Source organism: Rhinoraja longicauda, chromosome 28 (genome assembly GCF_053455715.1).
Source record: "Rhinoraja longicauda isolate Sanriku21f chromosome 28, sRhiLon1.1, whole genome shotgun sequence".
NCBI classification, from domain to species: Eukaryota; Metazoa; Chordata; class Chondrichthyes; order Rajiformes; family Arhynchobatidae; genus Rhinoraja; species Rhinoraja longicauda.
Genome location: NC_135980.1, coordinates 10,082,404 through 10,105,394, shown reverse-complemented (window position 1 = coordinate 10,105,394; position 22,991 = coordinate 10,082,404). Strand labels below are relative to the sequence as shown.

Sequence of the window (22,991 nt, the reverse complement as noted above, 5' to 3'; positions counted from 1 at the left end):
TGCTGCCTCTCTTTCCGTTTACTTCTCTTTTCTTCTAATTCTGCGCATCTGTTGGCTTCGAAGGTCGCTGTTCCTTTGAGGGTGATGGTTCGCCAGAGTTTCCTGTCCTTGGCATTGGTTTCCCAATTGCCGATGCCGATTTCACATTTCTTCACGCTGGCTTTTAAGGCGTCTTTGAATCCCTTCTTTTGTCCGCCTCTTTTACGTTTGCCTTCTTTAAGCTGGGAGTAGGAGGTTTGCTTTGGTCGACGCTCGTCTTCCATCCGAACAACATGACCGCTCCACCTTAGTTGCTCCTCACAAAATGGTTCAATAGTGATTACACTTCAGAAGTACTTCATTGGCTTCATGTCACCTTGTTGTGTCGTGGGGGTCTTTTGGAGATTCAGTAGCTTATTAATTAAGTTATTGAGTTAGTACTCCAAAGCTTGGGCAAGGCAATCCTTTGGAATCAATCAGTCTGAAGAAGGGTTCCAACCCAAAATGTCACCTATCCATTCCTTCCAGAGATGCTGCACAATCTGCTGAGTTCCTCCATCATTTTGTGTTTTGCTCAAGATTCCAGCATCTACAGTCCCTTTGGACACCTTTGGCTGGGGAATTTTAATTCAGGTAATTAGACAGTAACAGAAACGATGACCCTGAAATGCCTGAAGTAATACATCCGATTCATCAATGTGTTTTGGGGAAAGGACTCTGACATTCTTACCCCCTTTGGCAAATATCTCATTAGCAAATAAAAAAGACACATGTACATAAGCCATGTCTTTTTTATAATGTAATGAGAGTTGCCTTAGTATATGTGTTTCACCTACAAAATACACAATTGCTAAAATTTGCTCCAAAATTTGAAATAACTTGTTCTGCCTTTAAAGATAACCTCCCTTATCTCCATGGTGGATGTAATCTGAATTGTGATACTTCTTTATCACTTGTTCAGACATTTTTAAATCGATATTTGCAATTAGCTGCTTTTGCTACTTCTTTTGCAACCAATCTGTTTAGTTTTGACTGAGAAGACCGTTGAATGACAAGAGGCGATTCAATAGAGAAAGAGGAACCATTATCTGTCAGGAGCCTCCCGGCAAGCATTGTTCAGCCATGCCGGCGTGGCTGTGGACGTGGCCGGCGACGCTGAGCCGCGGTGAAGCGGACCAGCCCGGCGCCTGGAGCCGTGCCGGAGCAGACCCGGTTAGCGGCCGACAGGGACATGAACGGGTCCGGAGGCCCAAGTGCATGCTGGGAACAAGGAATAAGGACGGCCTTAAGGTGGCTGACAAGAACAAAGACCCGTCGGCCACGTGCAGCAGAAGCTTGGAAGCCCCGAAGACCGGAGAGTGGTGGAGCAAGCCGCTGGCGGTGACGGATGTGGGAGTGGGCTGGTAGGAGAGGGGCCGGCGTCACCAGTATTACCTCCAGCGCCTGTGAGGTTGGCTGCATGAGGCGCCCCTGGGATACAGGGGCAGTCGGCAGAGGAGAGAGATGTCGCTTCACGGGCCTGCAGTCTTCCTGGATCGGTGGCGCTCCAGGACTTCCAACATGTGGATTGGACTTTGGGCAGTTTGTGTTTTCTGGGGGGGGGGGTTTGTCATTTTAAACGGCGCCAAAATTGTGGCCACTGTGCATTTGTAGTTGAGCAAAAGAATTTCACCGTGCTGTGCATTCGTGACAATAAAGAACCAATGAATCACTGAATGAGGATGGATTGTACAGTATTTGCATTTCAGATGTTCAGGTCCTGGATGTTAGTGCATTTAACATACATGACACAGATGAAGTTCATCTTAGCATCCTGGACAAAGATCAAGTCAACCATAATCCGAATGATTGATGCAACGTGCTCTGGGGGTCGAGTGGCAAGGTGCTATTCCTATTTCTAATGGACGCACAGGAAAGAAAGCATAAATCTTTTCTCACTTTGGACTGGAGCACTTCCTGCAGTCGTCTAAGCAGATGCCCACATGTCACGTTGTACAGTTCTACAGTAATATTTTTGTTGGAATCTATTATGCAGCTGCACATGATGGTTTGGACTCCAAACATTTCAAATAAATTAATACTTAAATGGACCATGCTATGCCAGGTAATACAAAATCTAATCAAAAACTGCCTGGATTTCTCCATTATGAATTTCAACAGGCTCTGCTTCCATCAAAGATCAATATTTGAAGGTGGAACTTTTGTTGTGGTCTGGCATGCTGCACTTTAGCTGCCCATTGTACTCTGGGCTGTAAAACCTAACGTCAGGAGAATAAGAATACTCCAGCTCTTGTAATTAATGACAATTTGTTCTGCCCCTCGATACGTTCAACATATGTTACCTTGATTTTAAAGAATTCTGCATCTAAATCCTGAATGGGAAAGCTGTGGGAAAAGGAACTGCTTGCCAGAAATGTGCAGTAAAAGCTAGAAGATGCACTGGCTATAATGGGAGATGAATTGTTTTCAAGATCAATAATTCAATTAAGTATAGACAGATGATGCTTGCATTTGGATTTAGTTACATAGCCGACTAGTTGCTCTGTGCCAAGTGGAAAGTAGCAAAGACAGTGAATCTCTGAGGCAGAACCTGATTTTGAAATGGTCTCCCGTTTACTAGGCATTAGCTGTAGATTCCAATGACATACACTTGAATTAAAAGATAGGCGATCTTACTTTCTGCTTGCTACTGTGTAGGTTAAAGACAGTTAGTAAATATGCCAGCTCCCTCAAAAATGAATAAATAGTATTTTAATATTCAGCGATTCTTACCCCTCCCACTGTAAAAATAAGGCAGGGAAGTTTTAAGCTGCCCGGTAGTATAAAGGCACATGCACACCAGTCCTTAACATTCAATGGCACACAGGAGTAATACAAAGTTAATCCAATGACACACATTCATTTGAGAAGATTACATGAGCTGGATTACTTGTCCAAAGAAGAAAGCTTCACAGTTTAATGCAAAAGAATATAGAGAAATAAAGGTCCAAAAATCAAGTTTCTACTCAGTTAACGGATATCAGATGGGATGACAATCAATCAGACAGAGAGAGAAGTTTGTCCTAGATCACTTGTAGTAATAACATATGTAGTATTCAATGCAGGGTGGTGCTGTCCATCCAAAAATCAGTTTCAATGAGGACAAATTTCTACTCCATTGGACGAAGTAGAGAATCTGTATCATAATTTTCATAATTGATATACATTACTCATAGTTATGTATTCTCTTGATAAAAGTACAGAAATGACAGCAAATGCAAACATAAGGCATGTTTAAAGATATGACCTATTTTCTTCCTCAAATAACTGGAATAGTTCTTCCATCAAAGCCTCAGAATTAGAGGACGTTCCTGTAGAAAGGAGATGAGTAGGAATTTTTTTCAGCGGGTGAAGAATCTGGAATTCATTACCACAGAAGGCTATGAAGGCCAAGTCAATGGGTATTTTCAAGGCAGGGATTGACAGATCCTTGATTAGTATGGGTGTCAGGGGTTATGGGGAGAAGGCAGGAGAATGGGGTTGAGGGGGAAAGATGGATCAGCCATGATTGAATGGCGGAGTAGACTTGATGGGTCGAATGGCCTAATTCGGCTCCAATGACATGAACTTATGAGCGGGGGGGGGGGGGGGGGGGAGTATACCACATAAATAAGCCCATCAGCCCACTGAGCCTGCACTAATCAGCATGCACCCATTTCTCCACAGATGCTGCCTGACCCACTGAGTTACTCCAGTGCTATGTTTTTTGCTCATGATTCCAGATCCCATTTTATTCTCCCTGTATTCTCTGCCATCTACACCAGATTCCACCGCGCGCCTACACACTGGGGATAATTTACAGCAGCCAACCTGCACGTCTTGGAGATGTGGGAGGAAATCTGGGAACATGGAGGAAACCCACACAGTCGCATGAACAACATGCAAACTCCACGTGGACAGCATCAGAGATCTGCATTGAACGTGGCTCACTGGAGTGCGAGGCAGCGTCTCTGCGAGCTGTCCTACTACGCTGCTCCAAACAGCAAAATACCCAAAATTAGAATCAAACTGAATTCCACGTGGCAACATTCATAGGTATAACTGATCACCGATTAATAAGATCACAACATTCAGAGCTAAGCAGGAAAATCCTTTCAGAGAAATTTCAATAAGCAAGTTGATTCTAACCAATTTTATTCAAGTTCAGAACTATAAAACCAAGCAATGAAGAATTCATTTTACCAATATACACCATGAAAAAAAACCTAAACCTAGCCTTAAAAAGGAAACCGTTGAAATAGCCTGCTTAATCGGCAGGCTCTGGAAAAAGTGATAAATACCAGAGACATTTGGTATTATATAAATTGGTATTACATAAATATCAATTACAAAACAAAATCGTATAAATTATGTAAACACCAATAGTCCCAGGATAGGACAATCAAGAATTAGAGAGTGCAAGTTTAAGGTAAAAAGGTCAAGATTTAACAGGAACCCGCGAGGCAGGTTTTCCACAGAGGGTGGTGGGTAAATGGAGTGAGTTGCCAGAGGAAGTGGTTGAGGCAGGTACAATAAGGACATTTGGACAGGTACGCAAATCGGAAAGGTTTAGACGAATATGGGTGAAAGGCAGGAAAATGCGACTAGCTTAATTAGCGCACCTTGGTTGGCATGGACGTGTTGGGCTGAAGAGTCTGCTTTCGTGCTGTATGGCTCCGAGTTATGCAAAGATCCATCACCACTCCTCTCCTATCCCTCAGAAACATCAACCAAAGGGAATACTAAAACTGGGACTCGGATAACACCGCAAGATGACAGCAGACTGAACTGTGATTGACTCCCCATGGAGGCTAGCATCTAGCAACCTCAAACCCTGAATGTTGTTATTGTCTTTCACTAATTACTAGAGGAAAAAGCAAGGGGCCATTCACTTTTTCCCTGGAATTCTATCCAGGTGAACCAAGCCGATATCTTGGATATATTTTTCTCTCTGCGTTGCATATTCCATTGTGTTGAGTTGCTAAGCAACACCATGAGCTAGAACAGTCAATATTCTTTTTGCGAGAGATAATATTCCACCAAAATTGCATTATTGTTCTGAAAGCATTGCATCAGATTTGACCAACCAAAATAAATCTTAAACTTGCAGTAACAAAACAATACAAACCTGGTCCCAACTAAACTCAACTCAAGAATAGACAAAATGCTGGAGTAAATCATTGGAGGCTCAGTCTGAAGAAGGGTCTTGGCCCAAAACGTCGTCCATTCCTTCTATCCAGAGATGCTGCCTGTTCCGCTGAGTTACTCCAGCATTTTGTGTCTATCTTCGGTGTAAACCAGCATCTGCAGTTCCTTCCTACTCAACTCAAGATTTCCTGTTGAATGAACACTGCAGTGAGTCACTTAGTTTAGATGTTTAGAGATGGAGCATGGAAACAGGGTCTTCCGCCCACTGAGCCCACATTGAGCATCGACTCACACTGGCTCTATGTTATACCACTGTCTCATCCACTCCCTCTACAATAGGGGACAATTTACAGATGCCAATTAACCTACAAGTCTTTGCTGTCAAAAACGGCACCAAAACATGGCGGCGCTTGCATGTGTAAATATGCAAAAATAATTTCACCGTACAGTTGCACATGTGACAAATAAAGCACCCTTGGACCATTTACCCGTTATTTAATTCTCCATCCCACTCCCACACCGAGATCTCTGTGTTTGATCGCCTGTATTCTCCAATGAAGCTCAACAACACCTCATCTTCCAACCGGACACATTGTAACCTTCTGCCTTGAACAATTAATTCAACAATTTCAGGTAATCAGCATTTAGATTTTATTCTCTCCTCTCTTCTGGTAATTTCAGATTTTATTCCTCTCCTCCCACATCTATCCATTTCATTCACAATGTTTGCTTTTCTGATGAAGTTTTATTTGTCTGAGGATAGGTCCCATCCCACAGTGTAGCCTATCCGCACTCTCTACAGACCTGACCCACTGAGTTACTCCAGCACTGTGTTTTTTGCTCATGATTCCAGCAACTGCAGTTCATTGTGTCCACGTTTTGTTTATCACTAACCTTCTTTCGGGCAGTACCACAATTGGTGCCACTCAGTCTCTCTTGCTCCCAATGCTATGACTGGCCTTCCCTTTTGTTCTTCCTCTCACTCTCCTTGTCTTCTACAACTTAACATTTCATTCATCTCTAAAATTTTACACTTCTGATCATCAACCTGAAATGTTAACCCTGTTTCTCACACCACAGATGTTGCCTGAACTGCTGAATATTTTCAGCATTTCATGTTTCTTTAATATTAAAGTCCATATCTCTCCCAAATCTGTCATATAATTATGACTTGGCCCTACCACAAACACCACCCTTTCTCCATTTTTACTGCATGGGACAGCACAGCAGTGCAGCTAGTAGAGCTGCCGCCTCACAGCGTCAAAGACCCAATGTTGATTCTGATGTCGGGTACTGTCTGTGTGGCGTTTTCTGTAAGGATTTTTGTTCTACCCGTGATCGCGAGGGTATCGGCTGGATGCTCTGGTTTCCTCCCACATCCCCAAGGTGTGGATTTGGAGGTCAATTGGCCTCGATAAACTGCCCCTAGTAGGTAGTGGATGAGCGGTATACAAGTGGGATACATAGAACTAGTGTGAACGGGTGATTGATGGTTGCCATGGCCTCGGTGGGCTAAAGGCCCTGGTTCCAGGTTGTATTTCTAAACTAAACTGGGCTCCACCCTTCCTTGGTCATCTGTTGCTGGCCCTGATTTGTTCTGGAGTTTTCCGACCTCCATTTCTTCCCCCTCTACAGTCTGAAGGCGGCTTCCAACCCGAAACGTCACCTAATCCTTTTCTCCAGACGTGCTGCCTGACCCGCTGAGTTACTCCAGCACTTTGTGTCGATCTAAGACAAGTAGGATGTGGAATTCATAATTTAATTACGGTGATCAGCACTCTTTTGCATTGCAGCACTTATTGGTATTTATGAGCGTCTTAATACTTACTTCACATATTTGACTTAACCTGCAGAGGCACAAGGCAATTGGCAATCGTAGAAGTTAAGAGATTTTGTTTGGAAACAAAAATGTCATCTGAACTGCAGTATCAACACCACTGTATCAATAGTCTCCCAAGAGGGGAAGTGCAAAGAGACCAGAAAGAACATTTTTCAGGAAAGCATAGGGGCAAAGCTCTTTGAAAAGGCTCCAGCACAATTGGCCAATGTTTCTGTACTGCTCCATTCTACCAGTTTTAGACTGTATGAGAGAGGAAGGGTATTAGGAACAGAAATGCAAAGTGCAAGTTCATAGCTGCTGAATGTTCTGGCAACAGAGAGTGTAGGGTGCAAGACTGGATGACTCCAAACAAATAGCGTGCAGATCACCTAATGGAACACAGAGTATGACTATGATAGCGTGAAGGTAGTGGCGGAATCGCAAAGCAATGGATTACGATGCTAGAAGTCAATGGTCGTGCATCAGTAGATCAAAGGGGTTCAGCAAGACCGAAGGAGCAGTGAGGAGTGGAGTTCTGGATAAAATGGTGTGGATGAAGGTAAAGAAGCTATGGAACAAAGCCATAGATACAGAAGGAATGAGTGGGTGCTTGGTTTGCAAACTGTGATGCAGGCGAGTAATATTCCCAGACAAGGACGGCCACATGATACTAGACCAAATGTGGACCTTGGCGCTCAGATTAAGCAGATCAAGAAAGCCAAGCACAATCCAGTTTCAGCCGAGCAAGCAGTACAAATAGTTTCATCATCAGAGCACAAGGTTAGTGGTGGGAGGACACAATGGGCTACCCAATGTTAAACAACAAAAGAAGTTCTGACACAAATATTCAGTTTCAAACTGGCAGCGTGCAACACGTACACTTGGTGATCAATGAAGCGAAGGTTGGTTATTTACGACTGTGATGCTCAGTAAACCAGTCATCTAACCAAGTGTTGTACCTGTACCTAAAATGACGATTTCCATTAGCAATTATGACAGAGTGCATTTAATAGCCAATTCATCTTCTATTCTACTCTTGAGATAGGACCAAGAATCCCTCAGGTCTATCAAATCAGCACTTAATGAAGACAAATTGATATTGCCACTAAGCAGAATGTTAAAGGAAACATCAAACAAAACAGAGATGTGCACAGATACAGGTTTTACACATGTCCCAACGTGCCTTTTTTATGTGATTAATTGAAATAAATCAACCAAATTGTACACCATCTTGGCATAGGACGGTACCGCACAGGAACAGGCCCTTCGGCCCACAATGTCTATGCCAAACATGTCAAGAGTCATCAGTATTTTATTGTCATATATTCCGAAATGGAAGAATAAAATTCTTACTTGCAGCCCGCATAACAAATGCCGAGGTGTAGTCTATGACCAACAGCCTGAAATGTGTTTTTGTTCTTCAAGTGGTCAATGATGCCAGGACCAACTCTTATTTGCCAGCCTGTAATCCATATCCCTCCAGCCCTTGCATATCCCTGTGCCTATCCAAAAGTCGTAAATGCTACTTTCATACCTGTCTCTATCACCACCCTCGGGAATGTGCTTCAGATACCCACCACCCCCTCAGTAAAAAAAAAAAACTCCATTAAACTTTGCCCCTCTCAACTCAAAGCTCTGCCCTCTAATATTTGATATTTCCATCCTGTCTACGCTATTTATGCCTATCATCATCACGGTAGCGCAGCGGTAGAGTTGCTGCTTTACAGCGAATGCAGCGCCGGAGACTCAGGTTCGATCCTGACTACGGGTGCTGCACTGTAAGGAGTTTGTACGTTCTCCCCGTGACCTGCGTGGGTTTTCTCCGAGATCTTCGGTTTCCTCCCACACTCCAAAGACGTACAGGTATGTAGGTTAATTGGCTGGGTAAATGTAAAAAATTGTCCCTAGTGGGTGTAGGATAGTGTTAATGTACGGGGATCACTGGGCGGCACGGACTTGGAGGGCCGAAAAGGCCTGTTTCCGGCTGTATATATATGATATGATATGATATACTTCATAATGTCATCTCTCCTCAACCTACGGCATTCCAGAAAAAACTTGTACAAGTCTGTCCAAACTCTCCCAGTAACTAATATAGCCTCTAATCCAGGCATCTTTCTGGTAAACCTACTCTGCAGCCTTTCCAAAGCCTCCATATTCTTCCTATAATGGGACGACCAGAACTGCATGTAATCTTATACTCTAGCAAGCAATCTTATCTCTTGTACTCTAGCATCAGATTAGATCAGCTAACAATTCCAAGATTCTAGGATATAAATCCAAAGGCACACCTTTGAGAGGATAGAAACTTTAATTCAGCTATAAATAAGGGGAATTAACAACCTTTTTGCACAAACACCTGATGAATATATGGATTTTAGTGTGAAAGACCCACACAAATGGCAGGGCCAGATTAAATTAGTTGATTTTTGAATTTTTTTTTAAAAGGAAACATTATTTAAATTTCTTTGTAGGGCTTGCTTTCGAGGAGAGAAAGGAATTGGCAGAATTACAGAATTAGGATTTCTGGGCTGTGTTCTGCCTGTGTCTGGTTCACTAATAGTATCATCGCGGCTTCCAGGAATTGAAGGGATTTCTCCGAGCTGGCTTAGACTTAATGGGCCAAATGGCTTCTTTCTATGGCTTAAGCAGATAGGAAAAACGTTTCTCCTGTGATTAAGTTTTAAATTGAAGAGATCCTTGGTGAATTAGAAATTTCTGAGCTTATTCCATTTTAAAGGATTTGAAAACTATTGCAATGATTGAGGGAGATCAGAGATGACCTGCTTTTACTAAATTAACTACATATCCCAAGGATTTAAAAATCAAACGCTGTGTAGTGAAATACTTAATGGAGAAGCAGAATTCAGACGGATCAACTCCTTGAGTTCTAAATCAATTCCCTTGATGTTTTCGAGATCAATTGAGCAAAATATTTTGTGGCCGTTGAAATAATTAATCAGTTTTCTCATCTTGTATGTCAAGCTTGCCAATCACAGTGAGCTGGTAACTTCAGGGAGCGAATTAAATAAATTCCTTTAACAAATCTCCTAAAATGCTTTTCAGAAACTTAGGGGGGAAAATGGTGTAAGTGAAAAGGTGAAAGTTGAGCAGAGCACAAAGTTCTGGAGGAACTTTGTTAGGCAGCATCTGTGGCAGGAACGGACAGATGACGTTTTGGGTAGGAACCTTTCTTCAGAATGAAATTCACAGATGCATCCTCTGAGCCCCTCTCAGCACTTTGTTTTGCTCAAGATTCCGGCATCTGCAGTATCTTGTGACTCGATAAAGTAAAGGTCCATACATACACACACACACATATATATATATATATATATATATTCATTAAGGGTACACATTTTATGCTTTTTAGCATGGAGGGTTCATATCTAAGAAAATTCTCTTGTCCAGTTTAGCTCCAGCTAAATATTGCTCCAGCTGAGTGCAGTTATCCAAACCCTGAAGATGGAGGACAGAGTCCCACTTGAGTCTACAGCACATTATGAAGATCTGATACTGCAGATGCTGTGGCAGTCATATTGGTTAAATGTAACAGATTCTCTCTCATACTTTGAAGAGCTGAGGGCATCCCTTTGCATCCAGCCCAAAGTTTTTTCCTCCACCAAATGCCCAAACAGCTGACTCGATTGTCGGTATAGCTTGTGAAAACGTGTTGTGCGTGTCTTAAAGAAAGCCCATGAACGCATCTACTTCCTGACAAGATTGAGGAGATTCAGTATGCCGACGAATACTCTCAAACATCTATAGGTATACAATAGAGAACATGTTGACTGGTTGCATCATGGCCTGGTTTGGCAACTCAAATCACTCAGGAATGAAGGAGGCCACAGAGTGGTACAGACATTGTCCAGTCCACTGACTTCCTCTCCATCAAACGGATCTATAGGAGGCGATGCCTCAAAAAAGTCAGCCAGTGTCAAAGACTCTCACCACAATCTCATTTCACTTTGCATAGGAAAGAAGGTAAAGGAGTCTGAAACCGATGACAACCAGGTTCAAGAATAGCTTGTTCCCAAAAACCATCAGGCACTGAACACACACTAACCTCAACTATGAGCAATGGACTGTCTTTGGGTTGTACTAAGGGCTTCTGAGTTATCTTTTCGTTAGTATTGGGGTTATTAATTTATTGAATTTGGGTTTATTGTATATTATCTACATGCATAGTGTTTACAGACATGCCTTGCTGCTAAAAGTAGGAATTTCATTGCTCAGTTGTCAGTCCATTCAATTACACACTCAACTCTCTTCCCCGCTGTGCCCATCTATCTGTTTACGTCAAAGGCACTGCAAATTCCACTACAAAAAAACAATTTTGTGATGTCCAGTAGCAATAATGCTGCTTCATCTTACAGGTTATGACTCAACATGGGTCCCGGTTTTCTGCAAAGGCACATTTACCATGCAACAACCATCAATGAAAGGAGATTTTAATCAGGTTATGAACTCAGCATGCAGCTGCCCCTCAATAACTACTGATGTATGGACCAGAGGCATCGCTGCTTGATTTGGCAACGTCTCCGCGCAAGATCGTAAGAAATTGAAGAGAGTTCTGGATGCAGCCCAGTCCATCATACAAACCAGTGAATCCACCTTCACTTCCCGCTGCCTCGGGAACACAGCCAACATACTCAAGGACCACTCACACCCTGGTCATGCACTCTTTTCTCTTCTCCCATCGGGCAGAAGATACAAAAACCTGAAAGCATGCATCACCGGATTCAGGAACAGTTTCTTCTCCGCCATCATCAGACTAGTGAATGATCCACCCATAAGGCAGTGCTGTCCCAATCTCCCAACCTACCTCGTTGCGACCTTGTGCTTTTTTATTTGCATTTTCTCTGTAAATGTAATCCTATATCCTGCGCTCTGCCATTTTTATCTTTGCATAGCTGTTGTATATAGGTTGATTGTACTCATGTATAGTATGATTTGACTAGATAGCAGGCAAAAGATTTTTCACTAAATCTCTGTACACGTGACAATAATAAACTAATACAAAAACTATCCAATCTGAGCAATAATATAAAATTGAATCTATTGCCCAATATTTCATACGTAAAAATAGTATTATCTTGCAATATATTGTTTTGGTATTTTGTGCAAATACCTTGCCTGTAACCCCATGAGTAGATTAGTATTGCATCACAAATTAATACATAAAAACACAAATTATTCAAAATCCTGTTAAAATATTGGATAGAGAGTACACATTTTCAATGACTTAGTTTTCTGGAGACACAGCCAGTGAGCAGATGCAACTGAAATCTTGCAGTAGATAAGCAGAACCATACCAAGACATAGCATCCCTTACCTTGAATATCTCCGATCCGTTTCACAGCATCTCCTACAGACAATCAGGATGCCAGACAGAAGGACTAAGGTCCCACCAATGAAGACCGAGACCAGAACAAGCAGTAGAACATAACCATCCTTAACACTAGGATCTTTGGGAATAGCCTGCCGGAAAGCAAAATTAATAAAAGAAAATGTTAGAGCTGTCACGTTAGCAAAGGAATTGACAATAGACAATAGACAATAGGTGCAGGAGGAGGCCATTCGGCCCATCGAGCCAGCACCGCCATTCAATGTGATCATGGCTGATCATTCTCAATCGGTACCCCGTTCCTGCCTTCTCCCCATACCCCCTGACTATCCTTAAGCTATCCTTAAGAGCTCTATCTAGCTCTCGAATGCATTCAGAGAATTGGCCTCCACTGCCTTCTGAGGCAGAGAATTCCACAGATTTACAACTCTCTGACTGAAAACGTTTTTCCTCATCTCAGTTCTAAATAGCCTACCCCTTATTCTTAAACTGTGGCCCCTTGTTCTGGACTCCCCCAACATTGGGAACATATTTCCTGCCTCTAACGTGTCCAACCCCTTAATAATCTTATACGTTTCGATAAGATCTCCTCTCATCCTTTTAAATTCCAGTGTATACAAGCCTAGTCGATCCAGTCTTTCCACATACGACAGTCCCGCCATTCCAGGAATTAACCTAGTAAATCTACGCTGCACGCCCTCAATAGCAAGAATATCCTTCCTCAAATTTGGAGACCAAAACTGCACACAGTACTCCAGGTGCAGTCTCACTAGGGACCTGTACAACTGCAGAAGGGCCTCTTTGCTCCTATACTCAACTCCTCTTGTTATGAAGGCCAACATTGGCTTTCTTCACTGCCTGCTGTACCTGCATGCTTTCTTTCAGTGACTGATGCACTAGGACACCCAGATCTCGTTGTACGTCCCCTTTTCCTAACTTGAATCATTCACTGTTTCTAATGGTGAGAACAAATATCGAGACAGAACGATATGCACAGCCCAGATATTTGAAAATTATGGTTAGAACTGCACAGATGTGCACAGCCCAGGAATTTGAACATTATGGTGTAAGAACTAGGGACGGCGAGAGATAACCTCGTCAGTTTTAGTTTTGTCTAAGATAAAGAATCCAGATTATTTATTCTTCGTCACGATAGAAACAATCTACTCATACCTCAATTATGCCTTCAGAACAAAATTAAGTTTTATTTACCTAATCCTTTGAATTAAGCCATATAATTAATGTATCAAAATGGGGATTTACTCATTACAACTTAGGTTTCACACAACACATCAGTCAATGCGAAGTAAGAGAAGACAGTGGCACATAGATTACTACTGACATAATGATCAGAAAACCTTGTTGAACAAGAACAAGATATACAGATGGTTCTTCTGTTTTAGCATTTCTTATTTAAAGTGTAAGTATAATGAACTTAATTTTAAACAACTATTCTGTGCTGTTCTGTGCTGTTTCACAGGGAGTTGGTGGGGAAAAATATATAATTATTCCAGGGCCATTGCCTCTTTCCCCACTGAGGGAATTAGAGCACGATCACGCTGTGATATTTAATTAACACCCAAGTTTATTATGTAAGATAGTGATATTATAATGGATGCACACCAAAATGTTTTTATGAAAGTGTGGTGGGATATTAATTTCACTACAGTCGGAAAGCAAATGGTTTGAAGCAGATGTTTGTATCATTCCACCTCAATCACAAAGACTACAATCACATACAGTACAGTGGCACAGACTGCCTCACAGTGCCGGAGAACCAGGTTCGATCCTGGCTTCAGGTGCTGACTGTGTGGACTCTGCATGCTCTTCCTGTGACCGTGTGGGTTTCTTCGGGTGCACCGGTTTTCCCCCACATCTCAAAGATGTGCAGGTTTGTAGGTTAACTGGCCTTTGTAAAAATTACCCCCATTGAATCAGGAGTGGATGAGAAAGTGGAATGATATAGAACTAGTGTGATGGATGGTCGGCGTGGGCTTGGGGGTTGGCCACAGATCCCGTGCTGTATCTCTATACTAAACTAAACCAGAGCCTACATATTTAGATAGACCACAAAAAGATCAATTAAAAATTTGAAATTAAAACAAAATTAATCAACCAACACCTGGTCGGCATGGATGAGATGGGCCAAAGGGCCTGCTCCTGCGCATCACATCTCCAACACTGACTCTAACACAATCTTCTGCCCATTTTAGGATGTACAGTTTGTCAAGAATTTCTCATGGTGCTTTAGGGCGAAAAGAAATCTGACTCACGTGGGTGACATTTTGATTAATTTTGACAATGTTTTAATTAATCGACACAATGTGCTTTCAATTTCAAACAAAACTTTGTTTGGGTCACTTATTAATTATTTAAGTTTATTTCACATGCTTGTAAATGCCTCTCATTATCAGCAATGTTTGCAAGCAGTCAAAAAGGTTTTTGACTGCAAGAGGTCTCAAAAGGGTGGAGTGGGGATGAAGCCTGAAGTTAACCCCTCCCGAGGTCCAGTCATGCCCCTTTTTCGGGGTTACGTCCATGCACGGGTGGGGTTAGAGAGGGACTAAGCATTGTCGATGGGCACTCTGGGGGATTTCCGTGGCCACTGGGCACCACGGGGGGTTGAATGCATCCCTGACAAGGATTGGAAGATAGTTGTATAATAGTTTATTGTTTGTCTTGTATTTATGGTGGTGGTTTCTGACTAAAAAAAGAGGTCCAGTCATCGCTTGCGACGGATTTGCTTCACACGGTTGTCATGGTAGTGAAGACTGGAACTCAAATGATACTGTTCACATGGGAGGTCAGTGCGGTTTGCACAGGGATGCCAATAGGTTAGGTCATGAACAATCTAGCAGATATAAACAATGGAATCCTTAATTACATTTGCTGGTTTTTCTAAAGGTTGACATTTACTAAAATTAGTGATATAGTTATTTTACCAAAGGATGGCGGTGTGGTTCCTGTGCATTAAAATCCAATAAAATGGGTGGTCGATGGTTGGCATGGACTCAGTTGGCCAAAGGGCCAGTTTCCATGGTGTATCTTTCAATCAATCAGATGGACTAAAATGACAGGAATCCATCACAGTGGAAAATAAATTTTGTATAGGGAAGAAACACTTAATCTTGTGAACAAGTCTTAATCTTAATGAACAAGTCTTCTTCATTGTAGTTTGTCAACAAGAGCTTTTTTTTAAATATCATTTCTCCTTTTTAAATTATGAACCACTTTTAATAGTTTTTGCAAATATCAATCAGATATTTGGACTGGTGTATGGATAGGAAGGGTTTCAAGGGCTATGGGCCAAATGGGACCAGCCCAGTACTACAGCTGAAGATAGACATACCTTCCCCTCAGCCAACAATGAACCATTCTACATTTCCTTGCTCATCGTCTGCATTGATCTGCCGTTTTCACGTCTTACCCTTCCATTCCCTCTCCCCTGACTCTCAGTCTGAAGAAGGGTCTCGACCCAAAACATCACCCGTTCCTTCTCTCCAGAGATGCTGCCTGTCCGCTGAGTTACTCCAGCATTTTGCGTCGATCTTCAGTGGAAACCAGCTTTCTTACACAACAGCCAAATAACCCATTTCCATGCTGTACAGCTCTCCGACCCTATCAATTACAGGCCCACTTAGAAATTGCATTAAAGCCTCCAAGGATTTCAGTTCACCTCTTGCCCACCACAGTGATCCTACTTGCTGATGCGATTAGATCTTGCCATGGATCCTCGAGTGTGGAGAGTCAGCAAGAAGGGGCCTGTGCATCCAGGCCCAGTGAAATGTGGGCAAATGGGCTGGATTCTGCGGCCTACTGTTCCACCTGGATTAGTCGACCCACTTAAGTCTCCATCTTCCCACCAGATGGGCAGTAAAAAGGTGTTTATTCTTTCCCATTCATACAAATCATTTTGGTTAACAACAAAATCTAGACAATTGCTTGTTATATTATACCATCATTCTGACCATCCAGAGGTAATCTCAGAAGCACTTTAAAACTTTTAAACAACAGCGCCGAAATGGGCCCTTCGGCCCAAGGTGTCCACGCCGACCAACGATCACCCCGTACACTGGCACTATCCTACACACATGAGGGACAATTTACAATCTTACTTAAGGCAATTAACCTAAATACATCTTTGGAACTGGGAGGAAACCGGAGCACTCGGAGAAAACCCATGCGGTCACATTTAGAACGTACAAACTCCATACAGACTGCACAAATAGTCAGGATTGAACTCGGGTCTCTGGCTCTGTAAGGGAGCAATGCTACCAGTCCGCAACAGTGCCGCCGACAGCGTGATGTATTTTAACATGGATAACCACGTCTACACTCGGACCTCATTTATGTGCTACGCTTTCAGCACCGACTGATTAAATATCACTCAGGTCGAACCTAAACATGACAATTAGTGATTAACCATTCTTCAGCGAGACTCTGCTCTCTGAGCTCTTGACAAGTTGAGTACTGTTCCTAAATCTTTCAACTTGTTGGGTTGTGCACTGGATGAAGAGGCACTCTTGTAAGTAGCTTGATCATAATGTTAGCAGAATGTCTTCCCATTCATGTCCATACAATGCTGTCAGCACCCGTTGGCAGCACTTCTTTCTGGTTCTTCTGATGGGTGTTTATACAAACCATAACTTGGTTATGGCATAACGGCAAAATGGCGCAGCAGTAGAGTTGCTGCCCTACATTGCCAGAAACCCAGGTTAGATCCTGACCACATGCGATGTCTGCACGGAGCTTGTACCTTCTCCCTGTGACCACATGGCTTTCTCCCTGTACTCTGGTTTCCTGCCACACACCAAAGCCGTACAGGTTTGTAAGTTAATTGGTTTCGGTAGAATTGTAACTTGTCCTTGGTGTGTAGCATAGTGTTAATGTACGGTTGGTGCGGGCTCGGTGGGACCAAGGGCCTCTTTCCACGCTGTATCTCCAAAATCTAAATCTAAAATAACCGCTCTTCCTCAGATTATCTAGGTTCTTTATTTAACTATAATGTTTGGTGTTGAACAAACTCAACAACTCTAAGGCCTTCCCCAGACTGACTCTGGAAAATTCTTTCAAACAATTCCGGAAACCCAGAGAACAGTCAGTTGCCCGGTGTTACACATGAAGAGGCAGCAGTATTGAAGCAACAAGTGCCCTTTCACAATCAACACAACATATACTAGTCTGACTAGATATGTGTGAAGAAGGGTCCCAACCTGAAATGTCACCTACCCATGTTCTGTAGGGATGCTGCCTGACCCGCTGAGTTGCTCTAGATCTGTATCTTTTTTTGTAAGCCAGCATTTGCAGTTCCTTTTTTTTTCTACAACACACACACTACACTATGCATTGGACGTTGGTCTTCTAACAAATGATGGATGGAGAGCAAAGCTGTAAGATGGGGTATGGACTTTATAGAGATTGGTAGTTCCAGTGCAGAGGCTAGTTTTGTTTTCCATTACTGCATAACTTGCTCTATCACACATAGAAACTCAAACTAGCTTGGTAGGCAGACCGGTATCATTTTGTCTTTCAGAAGGCTTGGTCCCTTATTGACTTTCTATAAGAATGTTTGTGTCAGCCTCAAACTAAAGGTCTGATATTCTCTTGGGCTGTGCTGGGAATTGCCACAAGGAGGGCAGCTTTGTACTGTGGAACATTTACAAATCATCGGCCAGAAGAATAAATACCAAGACTAAGATTAACTAATTGTGCATGGTTAATTATTAATACATATTTAGTTTCTAATTAGTTATGAGTTTTTTAAATCTTAAGCATTCCACTTCACCACATGCTCCATGATAGCGCGTGGCATCGACTTATTCTGCCTGCTTTATTTGGTTAATTTAGAGATCACTCATTCTCTGGAGACATACAGCAAGGAAGCAAACCCTTCGACACAACTCATCCATGCTAACCAGGATGCCCCATCTAAGTGTGGGAAGAAAATGCAGATGCTAGTTTAAACCGTCTTGCTGAGTCTAATTGTCTGTAACTCGTTTTCATCAAGCCCACAGCTAGCAATGGCCTGTTTCCTTTATCATTGTTACTTTTTTGCATATCTTTCATTCAATTTTTCTGTATCTCTCTCTCCCTCTATATATCACCGTCTATATCTCTCATTTCCCTTTCCCCTGACTCTCGGTCTGAAGAAGGGTCTCGACCCAAAACCTCACCTATTCCTTTGCTAAAGAGAAAGCTGGCTGACCCGCTGAGTTACTCCAGCTTTTTGTATCTATCTGCCCCATCACAGCCAGTCCCATTTGATTGCATTTGACCCACTCAGCGAGACGGGCAGCATCTCTGGAGAGAAGGAATGGGTGACGTTTCAGGTCTGAAGAATGGTCTCGACCGGAAACATCACCCATTCCTTCTCTCCAGAGATGCTGCCCGTCCCGCTGAGTTACTCCAGCATTTTGTGTCTACCTTCGACTTAAACCAGCATCTGCAGTTCTTTCCTACACACAGTGTATCTGCTTCTACAGCTTCCTCTGGCGTTGCCAGAAGCGGCTGGAGTCCCGAGGTCGCCAAGGACAAAGGGGGACCCGGAGTGGAGGGCCGTCGAAAACAAAGGGGGGGGGGGGTCGTCAAGTATAATGGGGGACCGGGCACCATAGAGGCGTAAAAAGGGGTACTTTGTAACTTTGTTGACTCTTTGTAAAACAAAGCATCTCACTGTGACTTATAAAGTATCTATATGGACTTCCCTCCAAATGAAAAGGTTGCCTCCGAGGTCCCACTTAAATCTCTCCCCTCTTGCCTTGATCCTATTGCCTCTAGTTTTAGAATCCTCTACCCTGGGAAAAAGACTGGGAGCGTTCACCTCACCCCCTCATGATCTTGTTACACCACATGCGCTCCGAAGAGAGGAAAAAAAACCATTTCTTTGAGAAATGGAATCTCAGAAAAGCTGGTTAAGATGCACACCAGAAGATTTCTAGAAGCAAAGAGAAAAATTCAAGCCAGGGCACACTTAAAATGTCAGGACTCCCGGGGCAAATTATTATTAAGATTGTGCTACAAATCCAGCGGCCTAGAATCATAATTTTAGTAAATGCACCTCGCAATCCCACCACTGCAGTTTGCAAATTTTTATTCCGATTTTTAAAAAAAATCTGGAATGAAAAATGCTGTTAATTAACAGTGAAAATAACCATGAAGCTATCAGATGGTTCATTTCGTTGATAGAAATGTATGACATTATGAGAGGAATAAATAGACAGTCAGAACCTTTTTTTCCTGCGATGGAAATAACAAATAATAGAAGGCTTAGTGGCACGTTTTTTTTTTAAACAGAAGGTACCGAATGCCTAGAACACGCTGCCAGAGGTGATGGTGGCAGCAGATACAATAGTGGCATTGAGGAGACTTTTAGATAGGTGTATTGATATGCGGGGAATGGAGAGATTTCGATTATGTGCAGGCAGGTAAGAATTGGCTTCGACATTATGTTCGGCACAAACATTGGAGGCCAAAGGGCCTGTTCCTGTGCTGTACTGTTCTGTGCTCTGTGTTCATGGAAAAAAACCTCTTACCTCTACTAAATCTAGCTGGTAAGTGACTCCAATCCCAGATCAATGGAACAAGCTGCTAACTGTCCATTGAAGATGCTCACCACACCTCCCCAACATAAGATCTCTGGACTACTGTTGCTAGTTCAATAGACAAAGTTAATCAAATTTACAGGTGTCCATGCAAAGCAAATAGGAAGACCCTGTGAATACTGACAACCACAATCCCAGTATGAATTGTTTGAATGTCACCACTGAAACACTGACAGATGATGTACAATTTCACAAGTTATAGGAGTAGAATTCGGCCATTTGGCCCATCGAGTCTACTCCACCATTCAATCATGGCTGATCTCTGCCTCCGAATCCCACTTTCCTGCCTTCCCATAACCTTTGACACCTGTTCTAATCAAGAATTTGTCTATCTCTACCTTAAACATATATCCACTGACTTGGCATCCCCAGCCCTCTGTGGCGATGAGTTCCACAGATTAACTGCCCTCTGACTAAAGAAACTCCTCCTCACCTCCTTTCTAAAAGAGCACCCTTTAATTCTGAGGCAATGAATGTCCCAGACTCTCCCACCGGTGGAAACATCCTTTCCACATCCACTCTATCTACGCCTTTCATTATGCTGCAAGTTTCAATGTAGGCATCTCATTGTGGAAAGGACACTGAAGTTACAGATATACATTCATTTGAATGTCACCGGGAAACTTTGTGACAAGTTACAGCATTAGATATTAGGAGTATTTCTACCCACATAGAGGAGGTTGAAATAAATTTCTCGAAATCATGAGGACTTCTTTAGGAATATTTGAATGAGGAGCAAGTCAAGCAAAAAGCAAAAGTGCTGAGGGAACTCAGCGGGTCAGGCAGCATCTGCGGAAGGAAATGGACCGATGACGTTTTGGGTCGGGACTCTTCTTAGACTTCAATGAACGTTTTCCCGAAATGGACCAGAGGCGAGGGGGAAATATCCTTGCACAGAGAGCAAAGAATGCTCGGTAATAAAGATTTGTTCACGTTTCACGAGAACTGTGGATAAATATTTGAAGTAAAGAGGAATATCAGACGAGGGATAAAGCCAGCCAGCAAGACTTGCAGTGGATTGCTTAGTAAAAATACAGCAGTCACAATAAACCAAATGGCCACCTTCCTTGCGTGCTCCACATCACTGAAATATTTGAATCGTAACATAAAATAAATGACGATAAATTGATGAGCAGACAGTGTTCCTTCTGTTGGTCTCTGAACATCACTTAAACTTGCATAGAATCTCTTAATAGCCCTAGCTGTTCCATAGGCCTCTATTTCTTTGTGTAAAGAGAACGTGCAACAGTTTTCTCTCAGTCAGTCATCTCTTTCTTGGCAATCGACCAAAACGCACTTTGTTACCCAATGGTTCACAGACACAATTCCAGTGCCATATGTGAAACCCTTTAAGGAACTGAAGTTTGAGGCCCTTAAAGCAAGCAGCTTCTAAGATTTCAAATCCAGATACGGCCTTGCATAAATAGTATTGCAGACAGTGACTTGGGTAGATGGACGTGACCACAAGTATTAAAGTTTGAGTTTCCTCAGGGGGAACCCATCCTGTAAAATGACAGAGAGATTCATTCAATGCTAGTGCTTTCCTGTTTAACTCGTAGAGATTGTAGTTGAAGGGAAATGACTCCGACACAGCTGTAACCCTCAATTGATCTTTGTTCCTTAACTTTAGTTCCTCACGGACGCTGGTACTCAATCCACAAGCAAGCTGCACTCAGCTCCTCAACATGAATTATTATCCTCTGAGATGTATTCACAGGGATACAACCGTCAGAAACAACTGGGAGCCACACAAATACAGAGCTGTCAAAGTTTGGGTGACAGCCGTGATGGGCTTTAAAGGCATTTTGATGTTCTTGCCGTAATGTGGCCAGTTCTGGATCCCGCTATAAAACATAAATGATAGGAGTCAGGTCATCGCTATTCTGAACACCCAGTAAAGGACTCCTTCACTCCAGTCAGAGAAACCTGGAGGGAGAACTTATCGCGTTTAACCAAGACGTTTTTACAGCAGTCATATCTGGGGTTTGAACTTTAAAGCATTTCACTGTCGAGCTGGTGTCAATAAGGCAAGTAGTGTGCAGGCTGCTGTAAACCATCGCCAGCTTTTGTTTCATCTGGTCCACTCGACGTGTACATCTACAGACTTTCCAAAAATCAGCCAACTTGCAGAATTGGCCAGCCCTCAGGTTTGACACGACCCTCCAAACCACTTAACGTGCCAGCAACTCATTAAATTTATACGATCGAGGCCCGATCATGTGGTGTGGTCCACACCACCTTGTAAAGAAGAGTACACCACACGAAGCAGTGTGGATCCCACCAAGTGATGTGTATCTCCCTCTTTTCTGTTGGATGAACACGCCGCAGATCACCCCTGGCCAATGCACGCCTGATTTAGCTTCAATTTGAAAACTGGCCCAATGCAAAAAAGAATAATTTTGCTTACGGAATTTTTGAAAACAAAGTTTTAATTCTCTCATTTCAGATAACCCACAAAGACATCACTAGGGTCCATATCTTTTGCAATATCTTAAATTAAAAATATTGGGATTACCAGGTGCCCTGAATTTAGCCAGAGATTGTTTGGCCTCTCCAGCCCTCTCACAATCTGTGGTCGACGTGCACAGCCCTGGCAGATTTAAAGAGAAATTGGATATTCCTAGGGTCTATATCCTTTGAAAAATCGTTTACAAATGTGTTTGAAAAGTAACATGTGAAAGCATTTGAGTGAGATGAGGAATTAATTAATTAAATTTTTTCCGCAGATGATGGTGGGCTCTGAAACTTGATGCCTGGAAGAGTGGAAGACAAAATCCTTATTGCATTTAAAAAGTGCTTGGACGCGCATTTAAAAAGTACTTGTACTTGAGGTGGGGAGGCATACAAAAGAAAATCGTTCTTGCAGAATCCCTGGATGACAATTGGAAGTGTTGTCTTTCCCTAGTCTGGGTATCTCAGACACACAGACAATGAAGCTGATTTAAATGCAGCTTGGGATTATTCTAGTGCATTTGATTCTGATAATCATAAACAAATATTGCTATCCTGGGTTATCTGCACGTTGCCAGGAGATAGTTACAAAAGACCAAGATAATCTTGATCCAAACAAAGCGAAGAA

General features: G+C 42.6%; 1 protein-coding gene across 6 annotated transcripts in view; it reads right to left on the bottom strand.

The window, feature by feature from the left end:
• Positions 1–22,991, bottom strand: part of cbarpb (CACN subunit beta associated regulatory protein b) — a 169,423-nt gene that overhangs the window by 108,029 nt on the left and 38,403 nt on the right. For all 6 annotated transcript variants that reach the window (XM_078423656.1, XM_078423657.1, XM_078423654.1 and 3 more), the window contains one exon: positions 12,300–12,445. In XM_078423656.1, the coding sequence (XP_078279782.1) occupies positions 12,300–12,445 (146 nt within the window). The remainder of the gene's footprint in view (positions 1–12,299; positions 12,446–22,991) is intronic.